Below are 18702 nucleotides of genomic sequence, written 5' to 3' on the forward strand. Positions count from 1 at the left end.
AGCGTTAACACATTTCTTACAGTCGCACGAACAATTCCTCTCTTGTCTGATCCTGTCTCCCAATTAACAGGGGTGTTTTCTGAGTGTTATCGTAATGATGAAAGACGCGCAGAGCTCCTTCTGATCCACGTTTCTCCCAAATGGGGTAAAACAACATCCTTAGAGCTCGCCCAAGAGTCACAAGGTCGGCTCTTCATGTCTCAAGGAGGAGTTCAGGTGTGTAAAGACATGTCCTCCCCACCTTTAGACCTGCTAAAGAACAGATGATTGATATTATGTCCTGATATGTAAAACCACAAAATTCAAAGAGAATTTCTTTTTCACATGACTGTATATTTAGGGTGCGGGGACCCTCCTGGAGTTATGGCCGAGGCTCTGGGAAGGGAGAGCTGGTCCTCTGGATGGATTTGGCCCCACTTCTAAATGTATAATTAAGGGAACGCAGGATGTTTTCATAAAATGTCTGTTTCTTTGACAAAATTCTGTTGATGTCCCTGGATTTGTCTGTGGAGAATGTCTGTATACAGGTCAGTCTTTGATGGACCTTTGTTTGTGTCTTTAGATGTTCCTCACCAAGACGTGGTGGGGAAAACTGTCGGTGGAAAATGGTTTCATACAGATCATTCTGTGCATGCTCTTCTTCCCTCTCATCTATAGCGGTCTCATCACGTACAGGTCTGTCAGCACTTCAGTTTACGTGAAAAATACCCAATTCTGTGCTCCTTCTTCACTTTGTAACATATCGGTTGCCTTATTTTAACACTTGTTTTAGGATGGACTCCCGGACTCCTCAGTCACTATTTAAAAACAGCATGAATGGTTTCGGCCAACGGACACAGAGTAGCATTAAAAGCCAGCACAGGGCCCAAGGAATTCCCAGGACGCCGGCGATCAGAGGGTGAGAAGGCTTTTTAATCATGAGTACCAGCATCCCTGAACATCCTCAGGAGAGAATGACATCATTTCACCCCGACCTCTGAGCCCAAAATCTGTCTGTATGTTATAAAACCTCAATATTATCATTATCTGTCCTCTTGCCTTCATGAAGCCACAGTCCACTATTGTTATCATGAGACACCACCTCACCCTTATCTGGACTAATGCTACAACATGTGATTCATTACAATAAACCACCAAGTTATCTGCAGCATCACCATCTCCCTGTGGCATCACTACAGATTACAATAATTGGGCAGACATTGTACCCTGATCATCGTAATGACCACCTGCTGAGTGCTTCACCCTCATGTCTTCTCTCCTTCAGCCCTCGGCCATACAGCTGTTTCTGGAAGTTCCTGGTTTTCTTCAATGCCCCCGTTGTGAAATTTTATTATAACGTCGTCTCTTACGTTGGGTTCCTGTGGCTCTTTGCTTACGTCCTGATGATTGATTTCCAGACATATCCATCATGGAGAGAATACCTCTTGTACGCGTGGGTTTTGTCCATCTTGAGTGAGGAACTTCGACAGGTATTTCCGGAATGACACCTGAGGGGTATTGTTTGTCATTTCTGGAAGACACAAGTTAATGTTGGGTTAACAGATGAACTGAGACATTAAGTTTAATAAAACCTTAGTACACAAACACAGAATTTGCCAAATGAGCTGAGGATGATGAAAAGTCATTATCTGCGGTGTAAGAAATGATCACGGGAAAAGCAGGACCAAAATGTAGGCCATCCGCAGGAATGTGCCGGCATGTACCACGCCAGGGCCTATGTATTGCTTCACCTCCGTCAGTCTAAACATCTCACAACCCATATAATATTCAAAGCTCACCATCAGCCCCAACCACCATGTTCTCTGTCAACCCCCACCACCATGTCACCTCTCCCTACCTCCATGTACTCCGTCACCCCCCTCATCCATGTTCCTCGTAACCCCCACCACCATGTCACCTCTCCCTACCTCCATGTACTCCGTCACCCCCCTCATCCATGTTCCTCGTAACCCCCACCACCATGTCACCTCTCCCTACCTCCATGTATTCCGTCACCCCCCCTCATCCATGTTCCTCGTAACCCCCACCATCATGTCACCTCTCCCTACCTCCATGAATAATTTAATTAGTAAAGGTGAGCAGTTCCCTCTAACGTTTTCTCTGGCTCGGTGTCGGACTACACTTCCATCTTGCGTCTTTTCAATGGTCTTCGGATGCCAGGCGATCCAAATCTGAGTTCTGGGAGGCTGGTGAGGAGGTGGTAAATGCAATGGCTGACCCGCAACCTGTCTTTCTGTATGTCTCCTTCTTTCTTAGTTGTTCTATGACCCCGACCAACTTGGTTTCATCACAAAGTCCATCCAATATATCAGCGAGTTCTGGAATCAGGTTGACACGCTGGCGCTCGGCCTGTTTGCAGTCGGACTGATCTGCAGGTGAAGCATATGGGGGCTGCTTGCTGGCAATGGGGTCTGTTAACTAAAAAGTGGCTAATTCATCACTATAAGAGTTGCTTGCAGGCCAGTGGCGACGGCAGGGGGGGGGGCAGAGGGGGCCATGCCCCCCCTACATCATGCTGTGCCCCACCATGTGCCCCCCCAATCGAAAAGCCTGTTTTTTTTTGCAGCCCAGAGGAAGTGCTAGACGTGGAGGAGAGAGAGGGGCACCAAGAGGTCGCTCAAGTTTTGAGCAACCGCTCGGCGCTGCTCACTCTCCTCCGCGAGGCTTCTGTCTTCAGTGTCTTCCTTGCGGTGGCCGGCGTTTCATGCTGAGCGCCGGAATATGACGTCATTTAATGACTCCAAAAAACAATCAAATTATGTCTGATGGCAGCTAAGAGTGGGAGCAGGATGGGGGCAAGGGGTAGCCTGGATGGTAATAGAGGCTGCTGGCATTCTGACATTTGGGGTATGTAACCTGGCCTTTTGTATGATGTAGGTTGGTTGGCACAGACACCGTGTATCTGGGCCGTGTGTTCCTGTCCCTGGACTTTATGATCTTCTGCGTTCGCCTCATGCACATCTTCACGGTCAGCAAAGTTTTGGGACCTAAGATCATCATTCTCCGTCGCATGGTAAGGTCACCCTACCCCATGAGGCAAGGATTTCCTGTACAGGGCCTTTCCTCCCTCCACGCTTCCTCTATTGTAATTAAAGAAGTCGACTGACTCTTTTGTCCTTATGTAGTAAGTGTTACATTGTTTCAATAACTATTTAATGGAAGTTCTGTGCGATGCATGTTCCTTTTGCGGTTTTAATGTGGGATTTGCTGCTATTGTGGCTAAAGTTGTCATGATGAGTACTAATTCCATAGAAAGCCACTGAGTTTATTCTAGCCCAGGCGCCCGATAGGGATAGCCTCGCATTATCAGCCATGCTTTCTGTGAAGGTTTAGGCTCTCATGTGTCTGATCTCCAGGTGAAGGACATCTTCTTCTTCCTCTTCCTTTTGGCCATCTGGATCATATCATACGGCGTGGCCAAGCAGTCCATTCTTGTAACAAACGAGCCCAGGTTGTATTGGATCTTCAGGAACGTCATCTATGAGCCCTACCTTACCCTCTTTGGGCAAATCGCTACTGATGTGGATGGTGAGTCTTCATGCATCTCACTGATTTAAGTTTACATTGTACAGGGCGTCTCATTAAACAGGCTCGTCCTCAGCCCTTCTTACAGGAGAAGCCACCCAGGCTGCAGCAAAGGAAAGGTTAACCTCTCTTGGAAAATCCATACATTTTATTCTTTAATGTCTATTTATATATTGCCAGAAGAATACAAAATGATTAATGAAACGGAAAATAAGATTACCACACATTCTGGCAGACCGGTACAGGAGCTGACAATCTATTAAACGATCAGCAATTTAACCACTGCCATGACTGCGGTTATTACAAAGTAACGGCACAGGTTTCGGGTCCAACAGGAAAGGAACCGGAACCTGGATCCAACCCCAGCTGATCCAGCATTGTTTTCCCCCTTAATTTTCATTCCATAGAAGACGACGCGAGTATCCGGTCTCATGGACTACATTGGATCAACCTGTTAACCCTTTCATATCCTTTCTATTCAGGGTTGAACTTTGATCCAAGCAAATGCACTGAAAATGCTACAAACTCCATGCTGCCCAAATGCGTTTTAAATGATGGAGCCGGGAATGCGTTGTTTCCCGAATGGCTGACCATAATCTTAATGTGTCTTTACCTCCTGCTCGCAAACATCCTCTTACTCAATCTGCTCATAGCAATGTTCAGGTAGGTGGACCACCTACCCCATGAGGATCTGACAGCAGGGGGGATAAATAAGTGTACATTCATTTCTTTCCAAATGATGTTGCAGTGTTCTGATGCATTCGGCCCCCGTCTAGTCTCTCGTTTCTCCTGCTGTAAAGACTCAAACCTTAATCAGTCGTTGGTCGCGTCTTAGATTCAGGAGCCGTATGTCTATCCCATGCATGTTTAAATCCCCTCACTCTATTACCCTCTACCACTTCTGCTGGGAGGCTGTTCCGCGCATCTACCACCCTCTCAGTAAAGTAAAACTTCCTTCCATTCAATCTCAGCCTCTGACCCTCTAGTGTTGCTGGTGTCTGGTTGTACACAAATCCCTTTATGTACTAAAATGTCCCTCTCTTCTCTCCCCCACCTCCTCTCTCTCCAAGCCAGACATATTGAGATCCCTCAGTCTTTCCTGAACGTTTTTCTCCTACAAACCGTTCCCCGTTTTAGTCGCCCTCCGCCGAGCTCTCTAGAATGTCAATAAGCTTCTGGAGAGGGGGTCCTGATACTCTAGATGGGCTCTCGGTGGTTGAGTGAAAGTGACGCAGTAGGAGAGGACGGCTCGGAAGGGGATGAATTGGTCGGTCAGGATGATCTGTAGAGGTTGTTCGTTCAGATGGCTTGATTAGGATTCTGGCTGAGAGTGTTTGGAGGAAAGGTTTTGAAAGTCACATATGAAGGAGACAGTCTGACGGAACAGGGAAGAGAAGGGGTGCAGCATGGTCAAATCATGAATACGGGGTTGGGAAGAGGGGATGACGGTAGGAGAGAGAAGCAGGTCGTGAGAGGAATGGAGAGGGCGGTTGGGGGGCTACTTGGATAAGAGGGTAGAGATATGGGGGGGGTGGAGTTGTTGAGGGCTCTTGGAGATGTTGAGCTTTAGGTAATGGGACGCCGTCCATGATGCAATTCATCGAGGTCGAGAGATGGTAGAGCGGTTAGAATCAGCAGGTGAGGATGGGTGATCAATCGGAAAAGAAGTGAGAGGCAGGGAAAAAAGGATCAAAGAATTGGCAAGCAAGACCAGGAGACTGGTAGGTCTCAGCAACAAGCATGGCAATTGGTGAGAAGAGACGGACAGAGTGTACTTCAAAAGATAAGACGGACAGAGAAGGAATTTGTGGCAGACATTGAAAGGTGCAGCGGGTGGAGAGGAGAATTCCAACACCCCCTCTCTTCCAGGTCTAGGTGTGTGGCTGCGGTGAAGACGACCGTTAGAGATAGCAGCAGGAGACGTAGTGTTGGAGGATATTAACCACGTTTCAGTGACTGCAAGGAGGTTATAGATTAATTGATCAAGAACAGCAACACGTTTTTTGTAGTGAACTGATTTGAGATTGGAGGGGGGGGGCAGTTTTTTGTGAAGGTGCAGGGCTGGAGGTAGGTTGGAATTGTTGGTCCAGAGTTTGATTTGATGCTCCCTAAACACAGAAGGAGGACGACTCAGACCAACAAGTGGAATTGAGAGTTATGGGAATGAGTTGCCTTCACCTGAGATTCCTTAGACTTCGGTGTTTTCCCCAAGGAATCAGGTCCCATGAAACCGGTTTCAGTGACTCCCTGCCCCGTGTCCCTCTCTGATTAACGTATCTCTGTCTCACAGTTACACATTTGGAGATGTGGAGTCTCACACAGACCAAGTGTGGAAGTTTTACCGGTTCGGACTGATAAAGGAATATAACGAGCGCCCAGCAGCACCACCGCCCTTCATCCTCTTCAGTCACTTCTACATTCTCTGTAAATATGTCCTCTGCAAACACCCCACGAGAAGTCACAAAGTCCTAAGTGAGTGGAGCTTGGCTGGGTCAGGGGTTATACTTCTCCGTACATCTACCCTAACCTGCAAATGCAAGATTTTAAGAAATATATTGTAGGGGGTATTATTTTTAACACTTGGTTATAAGAATTGCAGATGAGGACAGGTTTTCATCCCACTCACATGACCTCGCCTGTAGCTCACAACATTTATCGCAGTCGCATGTACTCGCAAAATAGTCTACACGCAAGTCTAGGCTACCTAAGCAAAGCCGCCATTTTGATTCCTCGGTACCTGTAAATTCTGGTTCCTTGGTACATTAAAATAATGTAGGTGAAAAAGTTACAGGTTGCACATACACCTCCCCTCCTCCTTCTCCACGCAGGATGGGTGCTGGATGAGACTGCTGAGGCCTCTCTGCTATCCTGGGAGTCCTACATGCGTGATAATTATGAAGAAAGCCAGCAGCAGCTAAACAAACAAAGCCAGGAATACCTTGTGAAGGACACGGCGGAAAGGTAACAAACTTCAAATGGCGAGAGAGGAGCCTTTAGTCTCCACATTTACACTGAGATCTGTCCATTTAGCAGTAAGAGCTCTATAGCCAGGACATCATCACAGCAACATATGCAGGGCCTTATATCCAGAGCTCCAAGAAGAGCCTTATATCCAGAGCTCCAGATAGAGCCTTATATCCAGAGCTCTAGTATTGTGACCAGGTCTATATTCAGAATTCCAAACACAGTATTCTATTGAGGGCTCCACATACGGCATTGTATGCAAGGTTCCAGAAAGAGCCTTATATCAGTGGCTCCAGAGCCTTATATACAGTTATTTCTGGGGACCCGGGGTGAGATTTCCCAGAAAAATGTTATTAGAAACTGAGAGACAGAGAAAGGAAATCACGTCCTGTAAATGTATTTTAGACCCCATTGTTTCCTTGTCACCCCTCAGTGTGTCTGCGGTTCTGCGCCTGCTAAAGATTGAGAGGGGGAGTGCGGGACACCAGTTGGAGGGAAGGTTGTCTGTGCTGGAGGAGCAGGTAACGTTTATACACAGTCAGCACTAAACTGGCATAAATGCAAAAGTGATTCCTACTAAAAAATCTGAAAATCAAATGAAAAAAAGTTTCTCTCCATTTGATTCATTTTCATTGTTTGTGAGAGGCCACGGCCATGCCTGTTGTTCATTAATATAATTACTGTATTAATTATACTTAATTAATTGTTTAGTCGGAAATCTATTGTTTTTCTCAGGTGGCGCAATCCTCTCATTATCTCAAATGGATTATTTCAGCTTTAACAGAAAAGGGTTTCAGCAGCAAAACACGAATATTGGGTGAGTGGGGTGAGGGCAGCTGTATAAATGTGTTCATAAAAATACATCTAAATATTTTGATGTGTGACAGGAGAATGCATGATGAGGGATAGGAGATGGAGACATGGATGTGATGAGGTCTTGATAGGATGTGGTGGGACAGAGAATGAGGTCAGGATGATATGAGGTAGGAGCTCTAGATGTTTTTAGTGGGAAAAGACTAAGGAGAATGAGGTCTGGATAGTTTGAAGAATGAGGTCTGGATAGTATGAAGTGGGAAGGAGAATGAGGTCTGGATGGTATGAAGTGGGAAGGAGAATGAGGTCTGGAGAGTATGAAGTGGGAAGGAGAATGAGGTCTGGATAGTATGAAGTGGGAAGGAGAATGAGGTCTGGAGAGTATGAAGTGGGAAGGAGAATGAGGTCAGGAGAGTATGACGTGGGAAGGAGAATGAGGTCTGGAGAGTATGACGTGGGAAGGGGAATGAGGTCTGGATAGTATGACGTGGGAAGGAGAATGAGGTCTGGATAGTATGAAGTGGCAAGGAGAATCAGGTCTGCATAGTATGAAGTGGGAAGGAGAATGAGGTCTGGATGGTATGAAGTGGGAAGGAGAATGAGGTCTGGATGGTATGAAGTGGGAAGGAGAATGAGGTCTGGATAGTATGAAGTGGGAAGGAGAATGAGCTCTGGATGGTATGAAGTGGGAAGGAGAATGAGGTCTGGATGGTATGAAGTGGGAAGGAGAATGAGGTCTGGATAGTATGAAGTGGGAAGGAGAATGAGGTCTGGATAGTATGAAGTGGGGCGGAGAATGAGGTCTGGAGAGTATGAAGTGGGAATGAGAATGAGGTCTGGATAGTATGAAGTGGGAGGGAGAATGAGGTCTGGATAGTATGAAGTAGGAAGGAGAATGAGGTCTGGATAGTATGAAGTGGGAAGGAGAATGAGGTCTGGATAGTATGAAGTGGGAAGGAGAATGAGGTCTGGATGGTGTTTAGTGAGATAGGATGGTGTGGAAAAAAGGATTATGATATTCTGATGGTGTAGGGTGGGAAAGGATTATTATATTCTGATGGTGTGGGGTGGGAAAGGACTATGGTGTACAGATTGTGTGGGGTAACATAGGAGAATGAGGTCAGGATTGTGTGGGGTGGGAAAGTACTATGATGTTCGGATGGGGTGGGGGGGCATGGTATTCTGATGGTGTGGGGTGAGAGAGGAGAATGAGTTCAGGATTGTGTGGGGTGGGAAAGTACTATGATGTTCGGATGGGGTAGGGGGGGGCCATGGTGTTCTAATGGTCTGGAGTGAGAGAGGAGAATTAGTTCAGGACTGTGTGGGGTGGGAAAGTACTATGATGTTCGGATGGGGTGGGGGGGGCATGGTGTTCTGATGGTGTGGGGTGAGAGAGGAGAATGAGGCCAGGTTTGTGTGGGGTGGGAAAGGATTATGATATACGGTTGGTGTGGGTGGGAAAGGGCCATGATGTTTGGGTGGGGTTGTAGGGAATATGGTGTGGGAAAGCATTTTGATATTCTGATGGTGTGGGGTGGGAGAGGAGAATGGGGCAGGATTGTTTTGGGTGGGATTGGAGAATGAGGTCAGGATTATGTAGGGTGGGAAAGGATTAAGATATTTAGTTGGTGTGGGGTAGGAAAGAACTATGATGTTCAGATTGTGTGGGGTGGGAGGGGACTATGACGTTTGGATGTTGTGGGGTGGAAAAGGTCTGATGATATTGAGATGGTGTGGGGTGGGAAAGGGCTGTGATATTTGGATGGGGTTGGGGGGATTATGGTGTTCTAATGGTGCGAGGAAGTATTTTGATGGTGTGGGAAAGGACTATGCTGTTCAGATGGTGTGGGATGGGATAGGAGAATGAGGTCTGGATGGTATGAAGTGGGAAGGAGAATGGAGGATTACGCTCTTCTGATGGTCTGGGATGGGAAGGGATTAGGATATTCAGATAGTGTGGGGTGGGAGAGGAATAAAATGTTTGGATTGTGTGGGGAGGGAAGGGATTATGATATTTGGTTCGTGTTGGGTGGGAAAGGACTATTACGTTTGGATGTTGTGAGGTGGGAAAGGACTGTTGATATTCAGATAGTGTGGGGTCGGAGAGGACTAAAATGTTTGGATTGTGTGGGGTGAGAAGAGATTACGATATTCGGATTGTGTGGGGAGGTGTAGGAGAACGTGAAGTGGGTTAACTCTTACATTTCCCTGCTATTTCTGTAAACTATCCCCCACAGTTCACAACAGTTCGCTGGAGAACGAGGATAAAGCTGTTCTAGGGGCAGAATCGCTAGGGGAGAGGGCTTCATTGTACCACGTGAACGCCAGGATCATGCAGTACCCTCTCTCTAAGGTCTCACGTTACCCAGTGCCGGACGAGATGGTCCCGTGGGAGGTGAGTGAGTGGCCAGCTGGAGTGCAGTTAGCGAACCCAGAGACATATTTCTGTACACAAACCCGTCGGTCACTTTACGTGCATTTATTTATTTCATGCATTGCTGGAAAATGACCTTTTCAGGGAGAAATGTAATGAGATAATGGGTCACGATGGCTGTGAGAAAGCGTGAGGACTCGTATAACTAGAAAGACCTCTGCATCCCCTTTCTCACTCTCCCATTTTTTCTGTTCTTCCTTCCTTTCTCTCTTTAACCCCTAAAGGACCCCCGCTTTTTTACACACAGGTAAGTAGTTTCAGTGCTTTCCCTGTCTCTGTTTAACCCCCAATGTCTCTCTCTCTCGTTTAGTGAATGCAGACACACCAAGTACAAGTAACGCTTCCTTTTCAAATCCCTGCCATTCACGTAAACAATCATTTTTAGGAATTTTTAGAAAATGGGGAAATAAAATACAAATAAACAAAAACCAATGAATTTACTTGTCTTCAGTTTGGAAAGACCTTGTATGCCTTTCTTTGCCCGTCGCACCAAAATTCAAACTGCAGCCCTAACAGCGGATTGCAAAACTGGCCCACAAAAATATATACAGCAAGAGTCATTCTACGAGAAATAAAGACAGGAAAAAGAATAATAAAAAAACAATAAAAACCTTCCTGTTTTCCAAGTGGTTCTCCATTCAATCAACATTTTCAGTGAAATTTGTTATTTGTATATCTGCAAGCGCTAGCGCCAGGCGGCCCCGAGAATGCTTTCATCGCCACGTCTTTTCTAAACAGTAAACACATTTCCTAATCTGAGAATCTTTTTTTAATTTATAAATAATAATATGGTGTGTTTTAGTGTAAAAGGACTGGTTGTGCCGGATGGCAGCGGCATTAGACCTGTAAGCATTTCTCATATATTCTTCTCCACGATGAATGTGTTGGGTTTGGACAGTCACACCAATGGATGGTGTTTTCCGTGGACAGGATAGGTACAGATAGTGAATAATGTGGTCTTGTGTCCTCTACAGGTGGAGTTCCCCGGCTACGATCCTCCCTTATACATTGCAATCAGAAATGACCGGGGGTCTTATGACCCCAACTATGAGTAAGTGTCCAAACATTCACCATTTTACCTCAACCCAACAGGACCGGCTTTCTGGGCATTCTCCAATAATGAGTTATTCACCCGTGCGTGCGACCGACACAATGTATATCGCCATATCGGCATTTAGTGAGCAAGAGGAGTGCAGAGGCTTTTATCCGGAGAAACATGGATATTCTACTCATCAGCCTCATCAGATGTGAATCTACACCCTGTTGTCTGAATATTCATCACCGCTTATGGCTCTACTGTATGACTATCATCTAAATTCACAAAGAAACTCGTGAAAAAGCATGGACTACCACGGCAGCTGGGTCAAGGACCCTAACTATTTGTCTAGACTTAATTTCTCGGGAGCCCGGGCTGTTTCATAGGCCTAATGTTTGCTAAAGATGACGTATAATGGACTGCAAGCTTTCGGGACTATGTAGGTGTCTTCTTCAGGCATATCATACATTTGAAGCAGAAATTGCTCATATATTTATACAGTAAGATACAGACAGTCACAGCGAGATCCAGAGATTGTGAATCGAGGTGACATTCCTGTATCGATGTGCTGTTAGTGTGAAGAGCGCTCTCTTTTGGTGTCGTGGAACATTTTTCCATGTCCCTGCAGAGCTCTATTTTGTCCATGTCTTTTGTGGGGCAGAATGGCAGTCCCTTGGACTCTCTGCTTGGTTTGTATGTTGGGAAGATAACAACACAGTTGTGATCCTCTTTGGTTGGAGGTTCTGTTTCATGTCCGCCCTTTTTCAGCAGAAATTGGTGTTTTTGTAGTTTTTATTATTATTATTATCCTTTATTTATATAGCGCCAACAGTTTACGCAGCGCTTAATACAATACATAAATTCAAGGCATATGACAAGACAAGAATTGACAGACTAAGACAAACCGATACATTTGGTGGAGAGAGCCCTGCTCACAAGCTTACAATCTAGAGGAATCTATGAGGAACGTTCGCAGCTTCCCGTAGTAAAGTTGTAGTTTACGCTTCCTTTCACCCATTTTCCTTTTCGGTTGTGTGTTGAGTGTACTGATTTTGTATTGCGGTTGTACGTTGTAAACTCCAATGGGGGGTCCTTAGCCTTTCTGAGGTCCTGTTGCGGAGTTGTGCACACCGGCTGTTTGCGAATGCCGTATTGGGTTCTTCGGGACGGGGCCTTTTGCCTGAAATAGTTATAAATCAGTGGATTATAATATCACGTTTTGGAGGAAATGTCTGTTTAAATCCATTTTATGTGTCGCCTCCTCTCTTTCAACATAAAATGTCTCCTGGGTGCAGTTCTCATGAATAACTGTCTCTGGGCCTCTCGTTTAGGATGTCTCAGAAGAACCGCAAGTACAACGCGATGGACGGTATATACGATTTCCGCAGCTCGTGTGGAATATACGTCGTAAAGGATGGGCTTCCTCTGTGAGTGTTTCCTCCACACATGGACATCACGTCATAAGACATCTCAACGCTTAAATCTGCCTCCGATGAGTGGCGGTTAAATGGTTTCTGGGGATAAAATTACTCAGTAGATGTTCCAATGTTTTTTTTTAGCTTAATCACCAGTGAAGGTCTCAGGCCCTGCTGGCCGCACGTATTTAATGCCCCATCGGCAGAAACACATTGGATCTGATACCGTTCCGTTAAATTAGGTCAATTTTTTGTGACTCAGCAGGGATGAGCCTGGGGTTATTAGCATCGGGAGGGGGGGGGCAGGTTTTCATTGGTGCCTCCGACAGTAGGGCTATAATTTTGAGCCTGACTTAATTACTTGACCCTCCCCCTTCTATATAAATCAAATAAGATGACATTGAGCTGGCACCTTCTGGCCCATGAGGCAGGTAAAGTCAAAAGCCCCTCCAACCCCCACTAACAGACTCGCTCTTACCTTGAGCTGGTCTCTTCTTATCCTATCCCATGGATGTTACCTCACTGGATTAGTCCCTGTTAATACACTCCTTCTGCTGGGAGGCTGTTCCATTTATCTGCCAACCTTTCAGTAAGGAAAAACTTCCTTCCATTCCATCGCAGCATCTGACCCTATAGTGATAGATTCCAGTCGCTTGTTGTAAGTTTTCTGCTCCTTGGAAAAAGATTTGCTCCCTGTCATTTGTTAAATCCCTTTATTATTTAAATGTCTCTATCCCATCCCCTCTCTCTCTTCTGCGCCCCAATCCAGTCCGACTGAAATCCCTAATTCGTCCCTTACTTTGGTTTATCTCCATTCAACAACCAAAATAAAAAGCATGAGGTTTTGAGAGGTTTTGATAAATATTAAGAGGTTTTGATAAATATTATTACTCATGCGAAGCTGCGAAGGGCCACTGTCACTGTCTACTAATTAATTGGAAAAAATAATTTTGATGTTTCTGTCTCAGGAACCCAATGGGTCGCACCGGCTTGACAGGGGTTGGAAGCCTTCGTTGGTTTGGCCCAAACCATTCACTGCACCCGGTGCTGACCCGGTGAGTGTACTGTAGTAACACGGTAACGTTGAAAAAGGACACAAGTCCATCAGGTTCAACACTGAACCCCAAATGTAACTCTTATGATGCACAAGGTCTGTGTGTGATTTACAATCACATATGCTTCGATGAAACTCTGAGGTCCAACCTTTGGTCGGTGGGACACTGTGAGGCTTTGATGGATTACTCATGTGTAGATGACTCAGTGAACATCATTGTAAGTCTGGTTGTAGAAGACATTGTGGAAATGACCACGTCTGTGTGTTGATGTGATTATTAGATTCCGTCTGGTTGACTTGGTGGAATAGAAAAAGTTCCAATTGATAATAATCCCAATTTATGGTCAATGGGCTTCTACAGTGTCTATATGCGGATGACACCGGCAATAATCTTATTTATCTATATTTCCTCCTCACAGCTGGAGTTTAAACTTTATGGACTTTTCTCCAAGGATGATGTCCCGGAAGATGCTGGATGTTCTGGTTGTAAAACACAAAAATAACGAGCTGTGGGCTCTGCCTGGGGTGAGGATCCAATAAGTCAATGTTTGGATTTCTGGAAAGACTTGCGCAACCCTGTATATACCGTAGTTGTGAAATATAAATGTGCGTGCACAGCTGGGGAAGTGTATGCCATCGTGGGACATGCATGTGTGGATGCAAAAGCTGTCATGTAATAGAATAAACTAACACACTGAGTGATCACACACCAAGAGTCAGGAACTTAAGTAATGGAAAATTTCCCTTCCAAGCATTGTTTTTTATGAGGATCCTGGCCACCACCAGGCCTTCACAGGTCGTTGTGTCTCCTGTGTCACTTGGCTGCTTCAGCCTGATTATAGCCTTGAACAGCTTGCTTTAGCCTGATTATAGCCTTGAACACCCCACTCGTGACCTGCAGGAGCTATTAGTGTCACATTGTCCTTTAGGAATTGTCCCAGGTTTCCTACAAACCTCAGCAACATGAAGCATTACACAATGATGGATTATTCTGCATTGCAGGGCACCCTGGATCCCGGAGAGAAGATTCCACCTAAACTACGGTCCATTTTGAAGACTGAATATCTAAGTGAATTTCTAGCACTGCTCAGAGGAGGAACTGAGGTTAGAAACTATGGAGTAAATATTGCCATCACGTATATCAGACTGTGCCCTACACTGTAAGCCACAGACAGCGATTAGGTTTTTTTAGGTAAAAAGAGTCCAATTTGCATTGTCTGTGACAGGAGTCCCTAACAGGCATGGGGAGCTGACACTATGATACGTGTCCCTGACAGGCATAGGGCAGGTAACACTGTGATACGTTGTTACAGGGTCACCATACCCAAGGCTGGGTACCCCTGTTTGAGGGCTGAGGAATCACCAGTCAGCGCCATCATAAGGATAGCTCATGCTATTCACGGAACAGTCAGACCACCAGCCGGGTAGTAAAACAAGAACAACTTTAAAAACACATTGAACTTATACAGAGCCGTGATTTTATTAATATTCCTTTATCAGATGTTCTCAATACGCACAGAACCCAACCCCAAATCCCATCAGATCGGGGAGGACACAGGCAATGGATAAGGTTAGGGGATTAAGGGATACAATGGGTTTCCCCCGCCTTTGTTATCCCCCCCAACCCTGTAGTGAGGCTGCCGTCTGGGTAGACAGGGCTGTGCTGGCTGATTAAGAGCCCCAGCCGGGTTACATGATTGTCCCTTTGAAGGTCGGGAGCTGCAGCTCCATTCAGTCTCTAGGGCCGGTTATTACTTAACACACATTATAGAATCTTACCAGGTCATGGTATCAGACACGGGACACAAAAGTGCTCAATGACCCGGCTACCTTTAACATGAATCTTCAATAAAGAGTTCCAAAAGATTTTCACATAGCAAAATATTTTGCCTAAATTGCCCTCAGACAACCCAGACAACTCCTGGCACAGTTAACCTGGCCCTGTGACAGTTCTCCCCCTTGACCAATGGCCCAGCCGACCAGGCAGATCCACACAGGTCTGCTGCAGGCTGTCGGAGTGGACAAAGTTCAAAGGTGCAGGCCTTAGTTCAGGGCCCTCTTTGTCAGAAGCATCCAGAGAGGCTGGGCCGGGGCACTGGTTGCCCAAAAATATAGTCAGCAGTCCTCCGTGAATTGGAGGACGGTCCCAGCTCAGACAGGGGCACATTGTAACGGGCACGGACCAGTCAGGAACGAAAGCTGAGGATCCACTGTGCAGAACCTAGGCACGAACCAGAGCAGGCGAGAGAACACAGGTGCAGAGTCCAAAAACGTAGCCGAGGTCAGGAATTGGAGAAGTCTGGATAACTCACAGAAGAAGCCGAAGTCAGAACAGGAGCAAGCAGGACAACCGTGAAGCGAAGCCGGGACCAAGGATTGGAGAGGACAGGATAACCGTGAGACAAGACGAAGTCAGAACTGGATAAACACTGAATCGCATATAGAGCCCAGAGAAACAGGAAAATAATCTCTTTGACAGGCAATGACTAGTCAGCTAAATGGTCCTTAAATAACCCCAAACAGAAAAACCCCGCCTCCTACTAATTGCAGGTAAAAGTAGAAAATTGGATACTGTCCCTTTAATTTGTGGGCGGCACATGCGCAGTCTGCCGCAGGTCATAGCAGTCGGCCATCTTTGGTGTGGCACGCGCATGTGCGGTTGGCCGTGGATTACTTTGTCTGCCATCTTTGATGTGGTGCTGCAGGATACGGGACGCCGGTCGGCCATCTTTGTTGGCTCGGCAGCACGCGGATCCTCTCCGGTAGTAGTATGGGAAGCTGATTCGTCCGTTACACCCATAGCTATACCCCTCACCGGGGTAACTAGGACATCTGCTCCCTAGTCTTGGACTTAGGGACTGGGTCTGAGGCAGCTGCCAGGCCAGGGCAGTTGCAGGGAAAAAGAGCCCTGCTCATCGGGCCGGGGGCACTCGGCGAACCTGAGAAACGTGTAGACGTAGGAAGAGGGGCCTCTACTGGGACACTGGAGGGACCTAGAGGACGCTCCGGGATGGGTACTGTGGTTAGTACGGGGAACACAACCTCCACCCCCAGGGTTACACTCTTCTGCCAGGGTCAGGACCGACTAACTCCGCTGGGACAACACACTCTTTCCCCGGTTTCCCAGTCACTAGCCGAGACTCAGTGTAGGGTAAAACCAAAATGAAGACTACTTCATTTTTCACACACAAGCCTGGATATATCCAGCAAAACACACATTAACATAAAACAAGATATTGGGATACAAACCAAGAGACAACAGGGGCAGTAAGGGGATTAACAATACAATAGGGTCCCAACTAGAGCCCTGCACGGGACTGCTTTTTTTGATCCCGCTCCCGCTGATTTTTTGCCCAATCCCGCCCGCTCCCGCAACGTGGGTGTTCCACTCCTGCCCGCTCCCGCCACATTTGTCCCCAATCCCTCCACATTTGTGGCCAATCAGGCCCACCTCCTTACCTGAACTGCAGATTTCCCGCGCAGTCCCGCAAGGCTGCCCTCAAGTTGCTCCCTCATAGCGTCTCTTCTCTTGCTCCACCCAGAAACAAGGCGGAGTCACGGGAAGTGACGTCGCATCACGTGACTCCGTTTTGTTCCTGGGCGGAGCAAGAGTGGAGACACTGTAAGGGAGCAGCGAGAAGGCAGCCATGCGGGACTGCGCGCAATTACCGGGACCCGCAAGACCGCCCGCAACTTTTTTTTGCGGGTCGCGCCTCCCAATGCAATCCTCTAGTCCCAACCTCCACTATCTATTACTGGCCCAAATCAGTCCCAAGGTTTGGCCGGGGTAAATGTCTGTAGTGGAGGAACTGGGGGGGGGGATACTGACATACAACATATTAGTACACCATGGGGGGGGGCTCATTTATACAACATAGTAGTGCACCATCGGGGGGGACTGACTTATACAACATAGTAGTGCACCATGGGGTGGGGGGGTCCGACATTAAGCTAAAACAATGGCAGTCACTCCCTGGTTGCAGATCCTGGCTGTCTGCTGGAGATAATCCCCTCAGCCAGTGATGAGATGATACTGCTGGGGGGACACAGAAGTCTCTACAAACTCAGGGCCCATAGTCAATAGGGAGGAGGCTGTCTGTCAGGCCTCTCCAGGGCCCCCCAGTGATGGAGGGTTCCGTCACATACGTGTCCCTGACAGGCATGGGCAGGTGACGCTGTGACATGTGTCCCCGACAGGCATAGGGCAGGTGATGCTCTGATACGTGTCTGTGTCAGGCATAGAGCAGGTGATACATGTCACCAGCATTCATAGCAGGTATATGGGAGATGGCACAGAGTTAGTTAATGTGACTCACATTAAAAGTGTCCCTTAAAAATACAGTAAATGTCCGCTTTGTGTTCTCCTATAATTAATGTGAGATCCTGCAGGTATTTTGTGGCTATCTGGATGACCCAAGGAATACAGATAATTCCTGGATTGAGACGCAAGCTGTGAATGTCCACCTGGAAACTCTAGAGAGCATGGAGAGACTTCAAGAGGTATGGATAGTAGATGCGGCTTTATAATAATAAGAGCTCAGGGTCCGAAGATGTTACGATCCAAAAAGCGACATGATCCAAGATCTGGACCCTGAGTAGCAGCATCAGAAACTTCCCCGGGAACAGTCCGCGCAGTAGCCGGGCCAGAGTTTCATAGCCGCAGCTGGGTAAACCCTGGTCCGTTAATGTAACCACCGCTGAGTGTTGCCCATCACAAGCTTAATTTAACATCAAAAGAGCGACGTGGTGGGGCAAAGGGTGTCTTTAGCGGCACTGTTCTAATTGTCAGCGAGCATCGCCACGGTTCCCGGTAAGGCGCATCGAGCCCATATAGCCAGCTAGTTCATGGGAGTCTGGTTCCAGCAGACCAGACGGGGTTTCCCGCTGACCCTGTGCCCCCCCCACAGGGTTACTTAGACATAAAAGGGGACTGAGCAGGCAAGTAAGGATTCCCCCCCTTGGAATCCACCAGTGCCCCCCCTCCCAAACTCAAACAAACCCCCATGAGTCATCAGTCCTAAAGGGTTACCATGACAGGGGACAAAAAAAACAAGACAGTCAAACAATTAATATCAGTGTGTCTGGAATCTTCTCTCCATTAGAACCTCCAGGAATCAAACTCTGAGATCTCACTTCGGTGGCAGCTCTTGGACCGTAAAATCCCGCTGTACGCCAATGAAAAGGAGATCCTGCAGCGGACCGCGGAACACCTCGGCGCCCATTACTGATCCAACATTAGATGGATTCGGCAGACTTATTATTATTACTTACAGGCGAGACCATCAGAAATTCTATTTCTGCCACAGATTTCAAACTAATGGACCATGTGTGGTGGCCCTCCAGCTGTGGAATAAAAACTTTGTTAAATGCCAAAATACAGTCTGAAACTTAGAAAAAAAATAACCAACCTATAACATAATAACTTACACGGAACTAGATAGTTAAAGGAAGACCCATGGTT

At 46.8% G+C, this 18702-nt stretch overlaps 1 protein-coding gene across 1 annotated transcript in view; it reads left to right on the top strand.

Annotated features, from left to right (window-relative positions):
- LOC149274593 (transient receptor potential cation channel subfamily M member 2-like) overlaps window positions 1-18469 on the top strand; it is a 32573-nt gene extending 14104 nt beyond the window's left edge. The window contains exons 14-30 of the mRNA XM_089505300.1: window positions 71-216; window positions 563-675; window positions 1265-1469; window positions 2257-2375; window positions 2878-3013; window positions 3357-3528; window positions 4008-4188; window positions 5816-5997; window positions 6354-6486; window positions 6923-7010; window positions 7225-7306; window positions 9540-9697; window positions 10711-10787; window positions 12104-12199; window positions 15847-16060; window positions 17631-17741; window positions 18344-18469. Of these exons, the coding sequence (XP_089361426.1) occupies window positions 71-216; window positions 563-675; window positions 1265-1469; window positions 2257-2375; window positions 2878-3013; window positions 3357-3528; window positions 4008-4188; window positions 5816-5997; window positions 6354-6486; window positions 6923-7010; window positions 7225-7306; window positions 9540-9697; window positions 10711-10787; window positions 12104-12199; window positions 15847-16060; window positions 17631-17741; window positions 18344-18469 (2339 nt within the window). The remainder of the gene's footprint in view (window positions 1-70; window positions 217-562; window positions 676-1264; window positions 1470-2256; window positions 2376-2877; window positions 3014-3356; window positions 3529-4007; window positions 4189-5815; window positions 5998-6353; window positions 6487-6922; window positions 7011-7224; window positions 7307-9539; window positions 9698-10710; window positions 10788-12103; window positions 12200-15846; window positions 16061-17630; window positions 17742-18343) is intronic.
- Window positions 18470-18702: the final 233 nt, after the last annotated feature.

This window comes from Sceloporus occidentalis, unplaced genomic scaffold, assembly GCF_023333645.1.
Source record: "Sceloporus occidentalis isolate IW3139 unplaced genomic scaffold, rSceOcc1.0.p SCAF_322, whole genome shotgun sequence".
Classification (NCBI taxonomy): Eukaryota; Metazoa; Chordata; class Lepidosauria; order Squamata; family Phrynosomatidae; genus Sceloporus; species Sceloporus occidentalis.